The sequence below is a fragment of the Lethenteron reissneri genome, chromosome 72, assembly GCF_015708825.2.
Source record: "Lethenteron reissneri isolate LAM-NWPU_2019-01 chromosome 72, ASM1570882v1, whole genome shotgun sequence".
In the NCBI taxonomy this organism is placed as follows: domain Eukaryota; kingdom Metazoa; phylum Chordata; class Hyperoartia; order Petromyzontiformes; family Petromyzontidae; genus Lethenteron; species Lethenteron reissneri.
This window is the reverse complement of record NC_083850.1, coordinates 6,837,953-6,859,863: the sequence shown is the minus strand read 5'-3', so window position 1 is coordinate 6,859,863 and position 21,911 is coordinate 6,837,953. Positions and strand designations below refer to the sequence as shown.

The window sequence follows — 21,911 nt, the reverse complement described above, 5'->3', positions numbered from 1 at the left end:
AAAGGGAGTGTGTGCGCTGCTGCGTGGTGTTGTCATCTTGATGGTATAGTTAATTATTAACGTGGGAGCGTCGGGTACCCTGTACTGCACCATCTCGTGGGTTACCGTGCGCGATGGGCTTAATTGGAAAAAAAAGAGAAAAAAAAAATGTTTTTTTTTGGGCTGTATTGTGCCGCGAGGTGCGGTGTGCGATGCTGTCGTTGCATGACAGAGAATAATTGTGTTGCGGTTGCACAGTTGCGTCGGGATTGATGGTGTGTTGGTCGCCTGCAGATTTGCTTGCTATTGTGTTTCGATGTACGCGTGTGATCGCGATATGCTGATTGCATGTGCTGGTATACCGTTCTGTATATGTATTGCGGTTCTGCGTGAGGGTTTTTTTTGTTATATAGGGAACCATCGGTTGATGTTACGCTTGTTCTTGTTATTGTTACTGTTACGAGGCACACGTGTATTGACGGTGTTAATCTTTATTCTTGGGGGTTGAGGGATTGTTGCAGCCGGGACGGCTGCGAGCTGTACAGGGGGGGGTGATGTAGGGGTTATTACGGGAGGAACAGCGGACAACAAACACAGGGCTGTCGGCACTCACATACACGGGTGGTCACACCGACGTCCGCATCAGTTATTGCCCACGCCCCAGCCCTCGGAGGCGATCCCTATAAAAGGTGGAACCCAAAGAGCTCGAGGGGAGTTCGACACGAAGCTGACCAGTGAAGATCCAAGACTCGGAGATTAGGCCCTGGGACTCCCCGGTCTCGCCGTCCTTATAAGGGCCGAGCCGGGTAAGCCAGTGGCGCGGCCCAGGAGCTTCCAGACCGCTGCCCTTGTCAGGGCAAGGCTGGTTAGCTGGTGCCGAGATCTGTGCTTGCCAGGGCCAGATCAGTCAGCCTCCCGTAGCCCAGTAGAGGAGGACTGGGGGACAGGACAGAGGGCTTAGTACTAGGGTGGGTTTCCCATAGTACGGGTGAAGGGGCCGATACCCCTTCAACTATTGTATCTGTCCCGGAGTTAATAAACAGTGTGTCTCAACTTCGACATCGTCTCCTCTGCTACTTACTACACATGTTTAATCCAGTGTTAACGTTAATCCAGTGTTAGCATTATATTTAAGGACAATATTGTTAATATCAATTCGTCTGGACATGGCACGTGCCTTGTTCGTCTCGATCAACCAACATTAGTACAATGTCGGTCATAAAGGTGTGCGAGTTCATTCATAAGCAGTATTCGCTGATCCCCGATGACACAGACCTACACACAAACAAAGTACTCTTTATTAAATTAATTATCAGCTCAGACATCATCATCTCAATCATTTCCAAAGACGTGTGGGGTCCCGCGAGAGCAGGGCCTGGCAACAAATATCTGAGCAGCGGAAGCAGCAGAATCAGAAGTAGCTACGTCGCCCTCGAAATGTCATGTTGCTGCTGCTGCTGTATTTGCTTCTGCGTCGATCAAGATTGACGCTCTTGATCAACTCTGACATTGTATACTCTCACATGTTAAACTCTAACATAGTGAAATATAATAGTATAACCTATGAACTACAACCTAGCCATTGTTACGCTTTAAAATACGATTAACTGTTATAGTGCAGAACCACATAATTGGAGGTATGGGATTATAATCGCATACTAATCATTATAATCGCACTGAGCTAATTAGAATCACACTGTGGTTGTACGTATGGTAAGTTAATATGCCAACCGGGGTAGGATATGCAGGATTAGAATCCCACTAGTCGTATCGTATTAGAATCCCACTGTCCACTGTTGGTGGGAGATCAACTCAAATTGATTTCTGGCTTGTCAAGCGGGATAAGCTGAAAACGGTGACAAACACTAAAGTAATACCATCGGACAACATCACCCCACAACATCGCATCCTGATCATGGACATGAAAATGGACATTGGCCAGCGACATCGCCCACCAACAACGGAACAGCAGCGAATTAAGTGGTGGCGGATGAAGGAATGCAAAGATCAGCTGAGAGTCGCCCTCAATCAGATTGACGTGAACACCAACCGACCAGCGAATGCGATTTGGGAAGATCTCGCCGGCCAACTGTGCACAGCAGCAACGGAAGCACTGGGGCTAACTAAGCCGGCAAAACACTTCATTGACAAGCAAATATGGTGGTGGAACGAAGAAGTTCAGCTAGCAGTGAAAGAGAAGAAGCTAGCTTTCAAGAAGTGGCGCAAAACGCTCGCAGATCTGGATTACCAACAATACAGAAACTGCAAATCGTCAGCGAAGCGAGTAGTAGCAGCGGTGAAATTAGCTCAATACGACCAACTGTATGTCGAACTGGACACCCCAGAAGGTGCCAATAAGATCTATCGACTGGCAGAGGCGCGCCATCGTTCGACTCAGGATATTGGTCAGGTCAAATTCATAAAGGATGAGAATCACAGCGCTCTCAAAGACCCGCCCGCCATCCTTCAACGCTGGAGCGACTCCTTCTCTGGAATCTGCAACCAGGAATTTCCCCACCCACCTATTATTAGCGCTGAACACGTCCTCGATCCGGTTTCACCTATCACCGTCACCTAAGTGGAACAAGGTATCAAGAGAATGAAGAATGGGAAAGCGACTGGCCCGGACGATATACCTGCTGAGGCCTGGAAGATCCTTGGCAGGCAGGGTGCTGCCTTCCTCACCCAACTCTTCAACACCATCACGAGCACCGGTGAGGTCCCAGAAGCCTGGTCGACCAGCACGACGGATCCAATTTGGAAGGGTAAAGGGGCCGTGGCAGAATGCTCGAATTACAGGCCAATCCGGCTCCTGTGTCATACGATGAAGATCTTTGAGCGAGTTTTGGACACGAGGATTAGAAACATCGTCACCCTATCACCCAACCAATGCGGCTTCGTCAAAGGATGTGGCACTACGGACGCCATATTCGCGGCGAGGCTCCTGCTGGAGAGGCACAGAGAGAAGAACAAAGCTGTGCACGTGTCGTTCCTCGACCTTGAAAAGGCATTTGACAGGGTCCCCCACGACCTCATCTGGCACTCGCTTCGATCCCATGGAGTCCCTGAAACCTACGTGCATTGGGTGCAACTCCTATACAAGAACGTCACCAGTGCAGTCAGGTGTGCAGTGGGCATATCACCGCCATTTCCCATCAGCGTTGGAGTGCACCAAGGATCGGCCCTGTCACAACTCCTGTTTATCCTGTGCATGGACACGATCACTGCCGACCTGCACACGCCCCTGCCATGGTCAATTCTCTACGCGGATGACGTCCTCCTCTCAGATGAAGAGAGAGGAGAAGTGGAAAGACAAACGCGCGTGTGGAAGGAACGTTTGGACGAAAACGGGATGAGGTTCAACATCAAAAAGACGGAGTATATGGAGTGTGGCCCCCAAACCGACGGCACCATCAGCATTGACGGAGAAGATCTGAAGAAAGTGACGGACTTCAAGTACCTGGGTTCCACCATCAGCTCAGATGGTAGCATCACGACTGATGTGAGGTCACGAGTCAATGCGGCATGGATGAAGTGGAGGCAAGTCACCGGAGTCCTCTGTGATAGGAAAATGCCGGATAGGCTGAAGGGAAAAATTTACAAGATCATCGTCCGACCGGTGGCACTCTATGGATCCGAGTGCTGGCCAGCCACAACTGTACACGAACAAGCTCTCCACACCATGGAGATGAGGCTGCTCAGATGGAGCCTCGGACTCACTCGATGGGATCGTGTCATGAACGAAGACGTTCGGAATCGACTTGGTGTGGCCCCCATTGCGGACAAGATGCTTGAGGCAAGGCTTCGGTGGTACGGCCATGTGATGCGAAGTGAAGAGTCATCAGTGGCCAAGACTGCCATGCGTATTGAGCCAGAGGGCCGCCGTCCACGCGGACGTCCGAAGAAGCGATGGATGGATCGAATAAAGGAAGACATAAAGACGGTCAACGCATCCCCTGAAGATGCCCTGGACAGAGCCAAATGGAGAAGACAATGCCGAAAAGTGGACCCTGCGCCACAGCGGGAACAACGCTAGGAAGAAGATTACCTATTGGGTTTCACTCCCTCGTCGAGAAGGCCGCTCTCTTCCTTTTCTAAAGTTGCATGCTAATTTATCTGCATTCACTTTAAATCGAGGACAAAGTTTTTCCATTTATTCAAAATAAGCGCACAATTACACACTGAGATGCACTTACATATTCATGCATGAAGCACAATGGGCACATTACCCTTCGGTATGTTAATAGACATGCGGATTGTGCCTTCCAAAATTAACAATCGAATGCAAATATCCTGAAAGACAAAGGATTGGATCCTAGGGGGGGAGTTATAAGGCGGCTCAGAAGCAGAGCTCAATGCCATTTCGAGAGGGAACTTGATGAGGTTGGACGCTCGACTCGTCGCTCTGCTGATCGCCCTTCAACCGCGAGACAACGCAGCCTGGCGAGCACAATTGCTGTGTCGACAGTTAGGCGACTTTGCGTCGGGAGAGTTCGTGGCGACATCTTCAGACGGGTTCCAGACATCGATATACCGTGAATCTCCAAGTAAGTGTCTTTTTTTGCGGACAAACTCTTAAACGTGATCGTCGTCAAATAAGCGGCATTTTTTTGCGTCTCGGTTAGACGCGAGTGTCGTTCTTGTTTTAGCAGTTAACAAAAAACGCTAAACATCCTTGCGGACGATAGCGTACTTTTGCCTCGATAACACCGCTACTGTTACTACGCTCACATGGAGCAGATACGCTCTCCACAGCCCCACGCACACGGAGACAAGAAGCCATTCAATTGCTCTGTGTGTGGGAAGGCATTTTCACGGCCATCACATCTTCAGAGACACCAGAGAACACACACGGGCGAGAAGCAATTCCCGTGCTCTGTGTGTGGGAAGGCATTTGCACACTCATCAACTCTTCAAAACCACCAGAGAACACACACGGGCGAGAAGCCATTCCTGTGCCCTGTGTGTGGGAAGACATTTGCACAGGCATCAAATCTGCAAGATCATGAGAAAACACACACGGGCGAGAAGCCATTCCTGTGCCCTCTGTGTGGGAAGACATTTGCACAGTCTTCACATCTTCAGAGTCACCAGAGAACACACACGGGCGAGAAGCCATTCCTGTGCCCTGCGTGTGGGAAGGCATTTTCACAGTCGTCAACTCTTTACAGGCATCAGAAGGTCCACAATGATAGGAAACTGAAATCAAAAGCTGAAATTCAAGGTGCTGCAATGAGTCCTGAAGAAGTTTCCACCTTCGATCCCATGCAATTGGATCCTGAGAGATGGCTGGATGTAATGGAGTGGCTCGAGGATCAACCAGAGAGCTCGGGGTGACTGAAAAAATATTACGTCATGTGGTTATACCTTTTAATCCGTATCGAGTACTTTTGTGTGTAATTTAAGTTTTACAGTTTTTGTGAGAGTTTAATGACGTGCACAGTGGTGGTTTGTAATGTTATCGGATTACTTGCCGACGTGGTGTGATGAGCACTGGCTGTGAGAGGGTTCAATTGTAGTCGTTAGGTGTCCCTGTTGAGCTAAAGTTGGAATCCGTCTGTAGGTACATCTTTACTCAACATTTTAAACGGGTTTTTTCAAGTATATAGCTTTTTTTATTGGTATTAATCGACTTTAGATAACCGATTTCAGGATGTACATTGATGACGCGTTCGTTGGATATATTGCCTTGACTTTAACATAGACGTACAGTGAAAACATGTGGTGATCTAATAAGGATATCATGGGGAATGATACTTTAACTCTTTGGTATTCCTGGAACGGAAATGGTTTGCATTGTACTGGAAATGTAATAAATATTCCCTTCGAGTTTTCACGTAAAAATGATTGCAGATGAATAAAAACGTATTTTTAACAAATGTTCTTTATTTTATAATGTTCCTGCAAAAACATGTTAAGAGAGTTTCAGGTGGAGGATCTCCGTCACACAAGTGTGCCCTTAACCGGCAGCATCTTGGCTGTCTACCCGATTAACACGTGTTCCTTGAGGGGAAAGGTCCCAGTAGTTAATCGTTCATCAACCTACCAGTCACTAATCCCGAAGTATGTCGGGGATAAACTGTACTCTATAACATGTAAACTGTAATACTATAAACGAAAACATTAAACGATTATAAACTAATGTTTTAATTTATAACCATATAAACGGAGGTAAGGTATTATAATATCATTAGAAGCATTAGAATCACAGTGTGATCGTATAAGAATCACGCACAAACCCATTCTTAACTCATGAGATTCTGAATCTTTACGATTTTATAACAATCACAAATTGTAACAAAGCGAAATTCCAACAAGCAAAACACCACGCTCACATGACGTATTCTTAAACAAATTGCAACACTCAAGTGACAGAACTCAACATAAAAACGCCGCAATTAAAAGAACATCAGTAGACAAATCCTAAAAACAGACAACACACGCACGTTAGTAGCGGTTAGAAGAAAACAACACCTAGCACCTTTAACTATACACATTATACATCCAACTCGTAAATGGGGCGGTATATGACAGCCTTCACTGCTGTTGACGGGGCCAAGCAGCGAGTGTTTAACTCCATTGTTTCAGAATCCGTGTCATCACCCGGCCACAGCGCCTTAGCCAAACTACATCTCCACAACAAGGCAGCCTTCCCTATGCTGTGTATTTTAGCAATATATTTACGGACGCACTTGAAAATAACAATTCGTCTAGAAAAGGCAGGCGACTTGTTCTACCAACACGATATCAAATTTCTATCCGAAAGAAGTATGAGTTCATTCATGAGTAGTATTCACTAAGCACCGATGACACTAACCTACACACAGTTATGATTAAACAAAGTAAACATTAGTCGCTCATCCCAGCTCAGACATGATCATAGCAATTATTTCCAAATCCGTGTCGGGTCCCACGAGAACAGGGCACGGCCACAAACTCTCAGATTGAAGAAGAAGTCGCTGCTTTGCCATCGAATGGTTTCGTAGCTGCTGTAGTTGCTTCTGTTACTGTTATATCGGCAGCATGTTGGTGTCCCGTGATGGGATAACGTCTTTGATCAAAAACTATGATCGAACCTACCAGACCTACGCCATCGATCGACGTCTTGGATATACTCTCACATTTTAAATTCTCACATTGTAAATTATCACACTGTGAACTTTAACATTATGAACTTCAACAATGGTAACTTAAAACATTCACATATACAGTAATCTAAAAATTACTGTAAACTAGTATTGTTAGTAAACTCTAAATTTGTGAACTCTAACAATATAACCTATGAGCTATACATTATAACGCTATACAATAACATTATTAACTAGTGCTATAGATTACAACAACCTACCTTGAAGTGTGATTTTCGAATCGCATTCGAATTATTCGAATCACTCCGTGGTCCTCTTCGAATCACACTACGGTCGTAAGTATGTAACATGTATGTATGTAACATATCTGTTTGTAGTAAGTATATGTGCATGTAACATGTATGCATGTAACATGTATGTATGTAACATGGTACATGCATGCATGTAACATGTATGTATGTAACATGTATGTATGTAATATGGACGTGCGAACCAAGGGCGGGATATGTGAAACGGAAGGTGCAGGATCAGGATGGGATTAAAATTACTTGAATAACACTTTGGTGGTATTAGGATCAAGCTGTCCACTGCGGGATGAATGTTCCATCTCAATGGAATCAAATAACAATATTCAATATGAATATTTTAAATAATCGCACAAACCCAATATTAGCCCGTGAAATAATGAATCGTTACAATTGTAATGACTCGTTTGATAAAAGTATTTAATCAAAGTTTGTTATCCCATCACGGAACACCACTGGAACTGAAGCATATTAAGCAGCAACAACAGCAGCAGCAACAACAGCAGCAGCAGCAACAGCAGAAGCAGCAGCAACTGCAGCAGCAGAAACTGCAGCAGCAGCAGCAACTGCAGCAGCAGCAACTGCAGCAACAGCAGCAACTGCAGCAGCAGCAACTGCAGCAGCAGCAGCAACTGCAGCAGCAGCAGCAACTGCAGAAACACAAGTCTGACCTTAACCGGCAACGTCTTGGCTGTCTCCACCATCAACATGTGTTCCTAGAGGGGAGAGGTCCCCGTTATAAATAGTTTAGCAACGTTCCTTTCGCTAATTCCGAAGTATACTGGAGATCACTTGTACTCTAAAACATGTAAACTGTAACCCTTTAAAGAGAGCATTAAACATTAAACGAATATAAACTAGTTTATTTTATATAATTTATAAGACCGTAAACGGAGAGACAGTATTATAATATCTATACTCTTTGGTTATTTCGGTAAAGTCACGTAGGTAGAAATAAAACAAAATAAATAACGACGTTTCGGACGCAACACAAGCGCCCCAACGATGTCTGCAGCAGACATCGTGCTGCTCGCAGCAGACATCGCGGATATCGCGATTCTCACCTGAAGACGGGCGCTTGTGTTTCGTCCGAAACGTGATTTACTTTGTTTTATTTCTACCTACGTGACTTTACCGAAAGAACCAACGAGTATTAATTCCTGCAGTCACGAAAGCTTCAAATCAATATTAGAATATCATTAGAAGTATTATAATCGCAATGTGATCGTAATAGAATCACACTTGCACATATGTATGCATATTACATACGTACATAATATGGTCGTATGTAATATGTATGTCCGACATGCGAACCGGGGGTCCGATATGCGAACTGGGGGATTAGGATCGGATTAAAATTATTAGAATAACACTATGGTCGTATTAGAATTACACTGAGCTAGAATGTATGTTATATGTAGATGCACATCGGGAGTCGTAAATGCAACCTGGGAGGTGCGCGGTTTAGAATCGCATTAAAATTATTATAATAACAACGTGGTCCTATTATAATCACGCTATCGACTGCTGCTGATGTTCGGGTGGCGGCTTCCGATTCGGGCTCTGCTCTTCCTTTACTCGCCTGGTTGGTGCCGCGGGACGCAGCGTCTCATCCGACAGGCGTTGCAGCAGCTGGGTGATGGCATCCGTGAGTTTGTCAACTTTCTCTTCAAGTTGAGGCCGTTTCCCTCGTGGTCTCCTTCCTCTGCGCGTGCTGTGGGTTGCTCATGGCCGAGGTGGAACTGCATGTTGAATCGGGTGTAGACGTTATTTTAGCAACATATTTAAGTACAGTGTTGTGTTTAGAATGCGTCTCGACAAGGAAGGTGACTTGTTGGATCATAGTTTTCCATCAAAGGCGTTATCCCATCACGGGACACCAACATGCTGCCTATATAACAGTAACAGAAGCAACTACAGCAGCTACGAAACCGTTCGATGGCAAAGCAGCGACTTCTGCTTCTGCTCCAACTGCCGCCCGGCTGTTTGCACGCCGGCTCTGCTCTCGTGGGACCCCACACGTCTATGGAAATAATAGAGATGATCCTATCTGAGTTGAGATTTGAGCGACTAAAGTTTACTTTGTTTATACATAACTTAGTGTAGGTTAGTGCCATCGGTGTTTAGCGAATACTACCGAAGAATTAGCTCACACTCATTTATGACGTAATTTGGTATAATTTTGGTTGATTAAGGAGAACAAGACACAGGCCATGTCAACGAATTATTATCATATAGAGTGTCTTGAAGTATATTGCTAAAATAACGTCAACACTCGAATAAACTTGCATGTCTTAGCCCCCTCATATCGTTGCTTCGCAGATGCTCGAGATTGAGTTTCCTGCTGTGGTCCGAATTGTTTACTGCGATAACATTTGGCTGTTCAAAGCAGTCTGGAACCGTGAATTGTGCAGCTTGGAATAATTGAGGACATCACATCTATTTTGTTGGTTCTCGAAAACTGAGACCAATAAGTAGGAGGCAAATCACGAGTGAAAGCGATAGCACTTGCCAAGAATGTCTTAATTAATCGAGAACGAAATTAAGAAGTTCGAAGACTGTCAAATACCGTGACATTTACGAGTTGGTTCTTTGGGGCTGTACGATGTGTATAGTTGAAGGTGCTAGGTGTTGTCTTCTTCTAACAGCTACTAACATGCGTGTGATGACTGTTTTTTTTCTGTCACTTGAGTGTTGCAGTTTGAGAATGTGTCATGTGACAGTGGTGTTTTTCTAAGTATTTATATATAAATATTCCGTCTTGATTGTAATACGACCGTGTTGTAATTTTTTTATTTTCTATCTGATCCTTGCACGTAGACTATACATACATATGAGCAGAGTGTGATTCTAATACGACCACACCGATTCTAATGCTTCTAATGAAAGTAAAATACCTTACCTCCGTTTTTATGGTTCTAAATTTAAACACTAGTTTATAATCGTTTAATGTTTAGTGTTATCGTTCATAGTGTTACAGTTTACATGTTATAGAGTACAGTGTATCCCCGGCATACTTCGGGATTAGGGAATGGTAGGTTGAGAAACGATTAACTACGGGGACCTTTCCCCTCAAGGAACACGTGTTTAATCGGGTAGACAGCCAAGATGCTGCCGGTTAAGGGCACACTTGTGTGATGGAGATCTTCCACCTGAAACTCGCTAAACACGTTTTTACTAGGAACATTATGAAATAAAGACCGGACAAACATTTGTTAAAAATACGTTTTTATTCATCTGCAATAATTTTTACGTCAAAACTCGAAGGGAATATGTATTACATCCTATGTTCACACATTTCCAGTACAATGCAAACCATTTCCGTTCCAGGAATACCAAAACGTTAAAGTAACATTGATTTCCTTATTAATTCACCACATGTGTTTACTGTGGGTCCATGTTGAAGTCAAGGCCATATATCCAACGATCGCGTTATCAATGTACATCCTGATATCGGCTATCTAAAGTCGATTAAAAAAAAAGCTATATACTTGACAAAAATCGTTTAAAATGTTGAGTAAAGATGAGTTTTTGGAATCATTCCGTCGTCCTCTTTGAATCACACGATGCTCGTAAGTATGTAACATGTATGTATGTAACATGTATGTATGTAACATGTATGTATGTAACATGTATGTATGTAACATGTATACATGTAGCATGTATGTATGTGAAGTATTGGAATTGACGGCAGGAACTTCTTGACGGGTAACACACTTTTATTAAATCCTTTAGGTATCACAATACAACGTGTGGTCTTTCTTCTTCCGACGACACACTCCACTAATCTCGTGTAAGCTCTAGGCCTCTGGCTACACCCGATACTCTTGACTCGTGTAGACCCTATGCCTCTGGCTACACACAATATACTCGACTCGTGTAAGCCCTATGCCTTGGCTACACACAATACATTCGGCTCGTGTAGACCTATGGCTACACACACTACACTCGCCTCTGGGTTACACAGAGTCCCGGTCCCCTTAGGACAGCGGGGCTAGGTACCGCAGGGCTCTAGGTCTTCATCCCCGTCTTCATTCTTCGCTGGTTACACACTCCCCTTACGCCTGTGTGCATCCCCTTTTATAGCCCCTGCTCACGAGAGACGGAGCTGATGCGGCGTCGACGTGAGCGTCGTTCCTTAATGAACCAATCACGACGCACTCTCTCTACGATCCGCTTTCCCCAGCGCGTGTTAACATTACTCCACCAATCACACTGCGCTGCCACCTGATCACTCCCTCTCAGCGCGTCACCGGCCCACAGCCAATCGGTACCCCGTAACCCACAACCCCGCGCTGACCCCTGATCCTCCACCGTCAGCGCGCGTCACCACCTACACAGCCAATCATCACGCACTGTGCATACGATCCCTAATCCCAGCGCGTATCACCTCTACATCACCCCCTCCCACATAGCTTGCAGCCGGCCCGGCTGTTAACCTACAACACAACATACGCAACGCAGTAATAAAGAACTCCACATCCCAGTGTGCCCCGTAACACAACAACAACAACATAACACAACCTTAAATACGAAGCAATATACAGCCCGACGAACAACACAATAAAAGCGAACACCGTAAAACGAACGCGCCAAGTGTCACTGTGACCCACGCAGTGCCGAGGCGCTCCGGCTGCCTCGACTCCGCACGTGGTAGGTTACACAAAGTAGCGCGACCTAGCGCGAGTCCGTCTGGCCGGTCCGTCGTATGGAACGGGACGTTGGCGACCGTCCGGTGTCTCTGGCAGCTCTAGACGGCACGGATCGGGCCTGGAAGGACCGGCCCCGCCGTGAAGATCCGGCCGCCGGTGGTCGGCAGCAGTCAGTTCCGAGACACCTGGGAGCGGATCAGGCGGAGACATGTGAGGAGCAGGCAAGGACAATTCCCCCTCAGGGTCGTCGGTCACGTCACATGCTCGGCCCTCACGACACAAGGGGAGGCCATACGGAGGCGAGAACGGTTTCAGTCGGGAGGGGTGGACGTACCAACGGCGTTTCCCCCATTTTATCTGAACGCACTGGGGGCGTGCAACCCGCACGACCTCCACGGGTCCCCGCCACGGCTTCAACAATTTAGGCGACGTGGCCAAAGGTGCCTGAGGGCAATGCAGCCAGGCCTTGTCACCTGGTTCCCAATTGTGTACGGACACCTTCCGTGCCCGCAACCGCTCGTTCGCAATTTGGCGAGCCCGCGAATTAAGCCGTGCGGCCTCCCTTGCCTCTGTCAGTTTATGAATATTAAATTTAATATGCTCTGCCAATTTAGAATTAGTTCGTGGTGCGGGCAGACCCAGCTGCGTTTCCATGGGCGGGTCGGCTTCCCGACCGTACATTAGATAAAACGGGGAAAACCCCGTAGCTGCATGGGGGGCCATTCTATACGCGGCAAGGACCCCAGGGACCTGCAGGTCCCAATCAACATGCGACTCACACACCTGCTGGCACAGCATAGAGGTCAATGTCCTGTTAAGCCTCTCCACCATCCCGTCCGTCTGCGGGTGGTACGGGGAGGTACGCACCTTTTTGGTACCCAACAGGTCGCACACCTCTTGCAGTAATTTACTCGAAAAAATTTTCCCTTGGTCAGTCAGCAAGCGTTCGGGAGCCCCCTTGTCCAGGACGTAGCCCTGGACAAAGGCGTCCGTCACAGCCGCCGCCGACTGGTTGGCGAGTGGCCACGCCATAGGCCACCGGGTAAAATATTCGACCCCCACCAACAGGTACTTATTACCCCTAGGTGTGACCGGAAAGGGCCCCAGAATATCGAGTGCAACGAGCTCGTTAGTGCGCGAGACCTGAATAGATTGCAGCGGTGGATTAGCTGCCACGGGCGGTGGTTTCCGTCTGGCGCACTCAACACAACCCTTCAGAATATTCACCACGTCACCCCCCATTCCCGGCCAATAATAGTCACGCTGAAGCAGGGCAAGCGTTTTGTTAACTCCCAAATGCAAGAGGCGTTCGTGTGCGGCCAAGACAACCTTCCCCCTCACAGCAGAAGGCACCACAATCGCATGCCGCCGGGACAAACTGTCCCATCTCATCAACAGGCCCTGCTTAAGCTCGTAGGAGCCAGTTCGGTCGTGGCTACCTTCGGAACCCTCCGTCTTTCGGCGCAATGCCAGCAGGGAGCTGTCCGCCATTTGGAGACGGCCCCACTCAATCAACGACAGTGAGAGCAGCGAGTCCTGACCCCCTGGGGTAGCGGGACCATCCCCAATTGGTGTGCTCGCGGTCGCATCCAACGCCTCCCTACCTTCCGTAACCGGAGGTTTACAGCGCGCCGATCCCGATAAGCACGCACATTTGTGACAAGGCAACAACCGCGACAGGGCATCGGCATTCGTGTGTCGCAACCCTTTACGGTACGTAGTCGTGAACTGATAGTCCTGGAGGACTTCCAACCACCGCGACAATTGGCCCGAGGGCTGGGCAACCCGTAATGAATACTGGAGCGCCGCATGGTCCGTCCGGACCGTGAAATGACGACCATAGAGATATGGCCTGAATTGTTGTACAAAAAAAACAATGGCAAGTAGTTCACGACGGGTGACGCAGTAGCGCTGCTCTGCCGGCGACAACACCCTGCTACCATAGGCGACCACCCGTTCGACCCCTCCAACGACTTGGGACAGCACTCCCCCAATGCCCGTGTTGCTAGCATCCGTGTCTAGCAAGAAGGGACTCTCAAAGTCCGGATAGCGCAAGGGTGGGGCCCTTACCAAGGCGTCCCGGAGGGAGCAGAATGCAGCCTCCTCCTCCGGTCCCCACCGGAACTTCACTCCTTTTGCCGTTAAAGCGTGCAAGGGCTTTGCAATGGTGGCGAAGTGCTCAACGAATCGGCGATAATACGAAGCAAAACCGATGAAACTGCGCACGTCTGACACTGACGTGGGCGTCGGCCACGAACTGACACAGTCCGTCTTCGCAGGATCGGTAGAAATCCCCGAAGAGTCGACAATGTGACCCAAGTACCTCACGGATTTACGAAAAAGATGGCATTTGGCCGGTTTAAACTTTAATTTAGCCGATCGCATTCGCAAGAACACCCCTCTCAATCGCTGGAGGTGTTCTTCGAACGTTTTACCGAAAACAATGACATCGTCAAGGTAAATGAGGCACGTCTCCCACTGCAAGCCCGACAAAACCAATTCCATAAGACGCTGAAACGTCGCAGGAGAGGAGTGAAGTCCCATGGGTAACCGGTTAAACTGAAACAGGCCCCCTGGAGTCCGGAATGCAGTCTTAGGCTTAGACTCCTCGTCGAGTGGCAACTGCCAAAATCCGGACAATAAATCAAGAGTCGAAAAGTATCGCGCACCGGACAATGCGTCGAGAGACTCGTCCATCCTGGGGAGCAGATACGCGTCAGCCACCGAGATCTTATTCAGGCGGCGGAAATCGACGCAAAATCGCAGGGACCCGTCCTGCTTTTTAACGAGCACAATAGGTGCTCCCCAAGGACTGGAAGAAGGCGAAATAATGTCGGCTTCCAGCATATCGTTAACTGCCGACTGAACATGTTCCTTCTCAGCAGGACTCAGTCGGAAGGGATTTTGCCTGACCGGTGCCGCATCGCCCGTTTCAATGTGGTGGCGTAGCAGGTCCGTGCATCCGATATCATACTTATGTTTACTGAAGACATCCGAAAATTCAATCAGCAACCCGCGCAACGCACCCAACTGTACCGCTGACAAATCGTCAGAGTCCGCGCACAGCATATCAATCCAATCTAGGTCCTCCTTTGATGGTACGCTATTCGTGGGGCTCGGATCAGCCTGCGCAACCAGCCTCTCCTCCGCAGGGACCCGTGCCGCGTGAGCCAGCACGGTGCCCTGCTGAATGACGGCCGGCCGCGCCCCAGCGTTTAAAACCATGACAAACGGATCCCTGTCTGCCCCAACCAAAGTGTGAGCCACCGATAAATCGAGACCTCCAACAGCCCTATTAGAAGGACCCAAAAGCATGGCCTGTTCCGAGGCCTCCTTCCCCCATGGCTTCCGTAACCGGAGGGGAATCAACATTTGTGAACCCGGGGGCACGTGCACGGTCTGTGTTGCTAACGCCTGAATGGTAGCGCACGCCGTCCGAATTACATTAGGGCTCGTCAAAAATGAAATACGGCGACCCGATGGTAGTTCAATGCAACGCTGATCAATGAGAATTTTGATGGGCATTTTCGCCAAAAAATCAGTGCCCAATAGGCAAGGAACCGCCAGGGAAGATGAAACGAAAACGGGTCCCGACAATTTGATATCACCAATGCAAATGGACGCCCTAATCTGACCGATAATGCCCAACGATCCCCCGTTAGCGGCGTAAAATGGCACATCCACCGGAAGAAGCGGACAACATTGTACCGGGAGAATATTATAAATGAGATCCGAAATAATAGTCGCCGATGCCCCCGTGTCCACTAACACCCTGACCTCGACCCCATCAATCGATCCGGTAACGACGGATGAACCCGCTGAGGCAGCCACTATTCTGTGCCCCAATTCTGACCATTTAATGTCTCCCCGGTCCCGGCCGAACCCCCCTCTCCGAACCGAATCCCCGAATTCTACTCGGCTCTCCCTCGTCGCAACGCGACGACCCATACGTGTCGAGTATGCGGGCCAAGCATGTGAGGTGCCGCGACTTGCCGGGGTTTGCAGTGATGACTTGGGGCCTTGGTCGTCGTCCAGCCGAGGTCCCATGGCGCGCTGACGTGGGGCGCGGCAACCGGAGGCCACGTGGCCACGAATGCCGCAGTTATAGCAGGTGATGACAGTAGTCGGAGATCTCGGTTGCTCCAGCTTGCGGGCCGCTCGCAGAGGCGAACGACCCCCCGACCTCCAGTCCCCCGCTCGTCCCGCGATGAACGCGTCCTCTCGTGGGCTGACGACTTGGGGCACGGTGTCAACCGGACCCGGAGTTGAGGCCACGGCAGCGTTGCAGACGACCCCCTGCTTTCGTTGAAGGACCTCGTGCGCTTGCATGCTCTTGGCGACCCGTAATGAAGAAATATCGGTCTCGTCGGCCGTGTTGATGGGGACCCCCAGGTCCTGCGCCAACTTGAGCAGCTGCTCCAAAACCATCGCATCTTGGCCCTCCTCGTCCATACGAGGGAACGCGGCGTCAGCGAGAGCGAGCAACGCCGTGCGGTAGGCGAGCACGGTCTCCGTGTCCGCCTTCCGTCTTGCGTAGAAATGATGGCGGCACGCCGAGGGAGGACCGTAGACTTTGGCCATGAGAGCCAGCGCATCCTTGAGCGTGGAGCGGTCCGACCTGCGTGCGGACGTGAAGGCCGCGAGCGCGTTGTCGTCCAGCATGGCAGGCAGTGCCCGCAGTGCCGTAGCGTCGGACCAGGCGGACATCTCTTGATGCGCCAAAAATCTGCGCTGAAATTGGCTCCAATCCCCGCCTTCCGCCTTGAATGCTGACAACGTGGGAAGGCGCTGCTGAAAGATAAAGTCGTCCTCCTCCTCGTGCTTCCTCTCTGCCCCCCCGTCGGTGTGTAAAATGGCGGCCCCAGTGGCGGGTGTGTGATGGCGGTCCGCCGCGCGCGTTGGTGACGTCAGCGGGCGCGCATGGAGAACCGCTGCCACGTGGTGATGGCCGTTCCCGCCAAAAGTTGGAGCGGATGAAATGGCGGGAATCGCCAAATCGTTTTGGCGGGAATCTGCAGGGCGACCCTGTAGCACGTCGGCCGCCGTCCCCGCTCCTCCCGACGAGCTGATCTCCGCCAAGATGGACGCGGCGGCGAGCAGCAGCTCCGCCAGACGGGAGTGTGCCTCGCGAAGCACGGTGTCAGTCCCCCGTCGCTCGTCCGGCGCCGTCGGTGGATCCTGCCCCGTGGGCAGCTCCTCTTCCTCACCCCCTGATGCCCGCTGGCCCGCGTCGTCGAGGTTGTCCCCGTGGTCAATCCCGTGGGTCCGACGGCTCCTCCTTGTATCCATGCTTGGAGGACCGTTTCACTTCTGACGCCAGTTGAAGTATTGGAATTGACGGCAGGAACTTCTTGACGGGTAACACACTTTTATTAAATCCTTTAGGTATCACAATACAACGTGTGGTCTTTCTTCTTCCGACGACACACTCCACTAATCTCGTGTAAGCTCTAGGCCTCTGGCTACACCCGATACTCTTGACTCGTGTAGACCCTATGCCTCTGGCTACACACAATATACTCGACTCGTGTAAGCCCTATGCCTTGGCTACACACAATACATTCGGCTCGTGTAGACCTATGGCTACACACACTACACTCGCCTCTGGGTTACACAGAGTCCCGGTCCCCTTAGGACAGCGGGGCTAGGTACCGCAGGGCTCTAGGTCTTCATCCCCGTCTTCATTCTTCGCTGGTTACACACTCCCCTTACGCCTGTGTGCATCCCCTTTTATAGCCCCTGCTCACGAGAGACGGAGCTGATGCGGCGTCGACGTGAGCGTCGTTCCTTAATGAACCAATCACGACGCACTCTCTCTACGATCCGCTTTCCCCAGCGCGTGTTAACATTACTCCACCAATCACACTGCGCTGCCACCTGATCACTCCCTCTCAGCGCGTCACCGGCCCACAGCCAATCGGTACCCCGTAACCCACGACCCCGCGCTGACCCCTGATCCTCCACCGTCAGCGCGCGTCACCACCTACACAGCCAATCATCACGCACTGTGCATACGATCCCTAATCCCAGCGCGTATCACCTCTACATATGTAATATGGACGTGCCAACAAATGGTGGGATATGTGAAGCAGAAGGTGCAGGATCAGGATGGGATTTAAACAACACTTTGGTGGTATTAGGATCAAGCTGTCCACTATTGGATGAATATTCCATCTCAATGGCATCAAATAGCAATATTCAGTATGATTATGTAAAATAATCGCACAAACCCAATATTAGCCCGTGAAATAATGAATCGTTACAATTGTATTGACTCCGGACTCAGACTGCAGAGGGTTATTTTATTTAGCCTTTAACGCGGTTTCAGACCCCAGGCGTCACGATATAGCAACGATGACGACGAGACAGCAACCAGCCAACACAGCCCCAAACCTCGTTCCTCCCCCTCTCTCATTCTCGGCGTGAACCTCCGCCCACACTTGGTCCCGCCTTCCCTTCTCGAACTCTCTCTATCTTGTTGTCACCACTTGTCCCTTAGTTGACGCATTGTCTTTACATCACCCACCTCTATGACCTCCACCTGGCCCCACCATGGGCGGAGCAACTTGGGGGACATACAGATGTGTATGTAAATTATCTGTTCAATCGAAACGGGGGTCGGATATGTGAACTGTGGGGTGGGGGGGGTACAGGGCAAGGCTTGCATTCAAATTTTAGAATAACAATATGGTAATATTAGCATTTTAATGGGCTTTAATGTATGTTACGTGCAAATGCAAATCGTTAGTCGTAAATGCGAGGGAGGGGTTAAGAGGTGCAGGTTTAATCCAGTGTTAACATTTATTTTAGCATACTATTTAGGGACACTATTGTTGATAATAATTCGTCTGGACGTGGCACGTGCCTTGTTCTACTCGATCAACAAAAATTTGTACAATGTCCGTCATAAGGGAGTGCGTTTTCATTCATGAGTAGTCTTCGCTGATCCCCGATTATACAAACCAACACGCAGTTATGTTTACACAAAGTAAACTTTATTCGCTCAAACCTCAGCTCAGACATGATCATAGTATTCATTTCCAAAGACGTGTGGTGTCCCGCGAGAGCAGGGCCCGGCCACAAATCGCCGGGCAGCAGAAGCAGCATGTCCTTTAGATTGCACTCTCATACTCACAGGCCCTTTGGATTGTACCCGTTGGGTTGCACTCCCTCGTCGAGAAGGCCGCTCTCCTCCTTTCTAAAGTTACATGCTAATTTATCACGTGAACATCACTAGCCCCGGCCACTTCTTTATGACCCGAGGTCTACACCCATTTCAAACCTTTTAAAACATTCTGCCTCAGCAGCAGACCATGCTTTTACACATGCCGGACGCTTGTGTTGCGCCTGAAACGTCGTGATTTATTGAATGCCTATGTGTCTTTTACTGAAATAACCAAAGAGTATATAATATTATAAACTATAACCTATCAATTATTACTCTGTAAAATACTATTAATTGTTAGTGTATAATCACGTAAATGGAGGTATGGGATTATAATCGCATACGAATCATTGAATCGCACTGTGCTCATATTAGAATCAGAATGTGGTAGTACGTATGGTAAGTTAATATGCAAACACGGGGGTAGGATATGCAGGATTAGAATCGAATTACAATTATTAGAATCCCACTCGTATTAGAATCACACTGTGCACTGTTGGATGAATGTGTCGTATCAATGGAATCGAATCGCTATATACAGTATATATACACGTACAAATATTATAACAATCACACATTATAACATTTATACAACGCACATTATTTTAAAAACGCATTTAAACATTTCCATTCATTTTTTTTTTACTGAGAATGTCGTTGTCCATGTGGGGAGATGGAGCGCAGTGGATCGTATCGTCTAAGCTGCTTTTCGGAATCCGCGTGATAACCCAGTCACATCGCCTAACTCCAGTGACAGCACCTTACCCAAACTACATCTCCCCAACAAGGCAGCCTTACCGCTGCTGTGTATTGTGTTTGTGGGATAACAGGGTTGTGTATTTTCCCATACGCCTTGCCCAAAACGACTGATTGTCCGCTTAACAGCCTAGCCCATAAACCACTATTGGTGACAGTGTTGTTTGAGAGCAGCTATTAAAGTCGATTTGGCAAACGAGGTGGTGGCTGGCCAAACCATGCCTCGCTGTTTGTCTCCGGAGTGATGACGGATACAAACCAGAAAAAAGCGGAGACCATGTACCAGATCGGATTTTGGTTACTGATGTTAGAGTGATTGTATTGCAAGTGTGGTCACTACGCGTCTGTACGTGCTCACTCCCGAAGCTCGGCGATTTTTGGCAACGCCACGGGGCTGCATTTACTTTAAATCGAGGACAATGGAGGGCATGGGGAACGTGTATTTCCATTTATTCAAAATAAGCGCACAATTACACACTGAGATGCACTTACATATTCATGCATGAAGCACAATGGGCACATTACCCTTCGGTATGTTAATATACATGCGGATTGTACCTTCCAAAATTAACAATCGAATGCAAATATCCTGAAAGACAAAGGATTGGATCCGAGGGGGGGAGTTATAAGGCGGCTCAGAAGCAGAGCTCAATGCCATTTCGAGAGGGAACTTGATGAGGTTGGACGCTCGACTCGTCGCTCTGCTGATCGCCCTTCAACCGCGAGACAACGCAGCCTGGCGAGCACAATTGCTGTGTCGACAGTTAGGCGACTTTGCGTCGGGAGAGTTCGTGGCGACATCTTCAGACGGGTTCCAGACATCGATATACCGTGAATCTCCAAGTAAGTGTCTATTTTCGCGGATAAACTCTTAAACGTGTTCGTCGTCAAATTAGCGGGATTTTTTTGCGTCTCGGTTAGACGCGAGTGTCGTTCTTGTTTTAGCAGTTAACAAAATCCAAAACTCAACGCTAAACATCCTTGCGGCCGATAGCGTACTTTCGACTCGATAACACCGCTGCTGTTACTACGCTCACATGGAGCAGAGACGCTCTCCACATCCCCACGCACACGGAGACAAGAAGCCATTCAATTGTTCTGTGTGTGGGAAGTCCTTTTCATGGCCATCACATCTTCATAGACACCAGAGAACACACACGGGAGAGAAGCCATTCCTGTGCCCTGTGTGTGGGAAGACATTTGCACGGTCATCACATCTTCAGAGTCATCAGAGAACGCACACTGGCGACAAGCCATTCCTGTGCCATGTGTGTGGGAAGGCATTTGCACACTCGTCAACTCTTCAAGACCATCAGAAATCACACACGGGAGAGAAGCCATTCCTGTGCCCTGTGTGTGGTAAGACTTTTGCAAAGTCATCACATCTTCAAGACCATCAGAAAACACACACGGGCGAGAAGCCATTCCTGTGTCCTGTGTGTGGGAAGAAATTTGCACAGTCATCACATCTTCAGAGTCATCAGAGAACACACACGGGCGAGAAGCCATTCCTGTGCCCTGTGTGTGGGAAGGCATTTGCACAGTCATCAACTCTTCAGAGTCATCGGAAAACACACACGGGCGAGAAGCCATTCCGGTGCCCTGTGTGTGGGAAGACATTTGCACACTCGTCAACTCTTCAAGACCATCAGAAAACACACACGGGCGAGAAGCCATTCCTGTGCCCTGTGTGTGGGAAGGCATTTGCACAGTCATCAACTCTTCAAACTCATCAAAGAACACACACGGGGGTGAAGCCATTCCTGTGCTCTGTGTGTGGGAATGCATTTGCACACTCATCAACCATGAACAGGCATCAGAAGGTCCACAATGATAGGACACTGAAATCAAAAGCTGAAATTCTAGGTGCTGCAATTAGTCCTGAAGATGTTTCCACCTTCGATCCCATGCAGTTGGATCCCGAGAGATGGCTGGATGTAATGGAGTGGCTCGAGAGTCAACCAGA

General features: G+C 48.8%; 1 protein-coding gene across 1 annotated transcript in view; it reads left to right on the top strand.

Annotated features, from left to right (window-relative positions):
• Positions 1-21,711, top strand: part of LOC133361361 (zinc finger protein 84-like) — a gene marked incomplete at both ends in the record, with an annotated part of 31,918 nt that extends 10,207 nt beyond the window's left edge. Inside the window, 2 exons of the mRNA XM_061580286.1 lie at positions 4,759-5,167; positions 21,017-21,711. Of these exons, the coding sequence (XP_061436270.1) occupies positions 4,759-5,167; positions 21,017-21,711 (1,104 nt within the window). The remainder of the gene's footprint in view (positions 1-4,758; positions 5,168-21,016) is intronic.
• Positions 21,712-21,911: the final 200 nt, after the last annotated feature.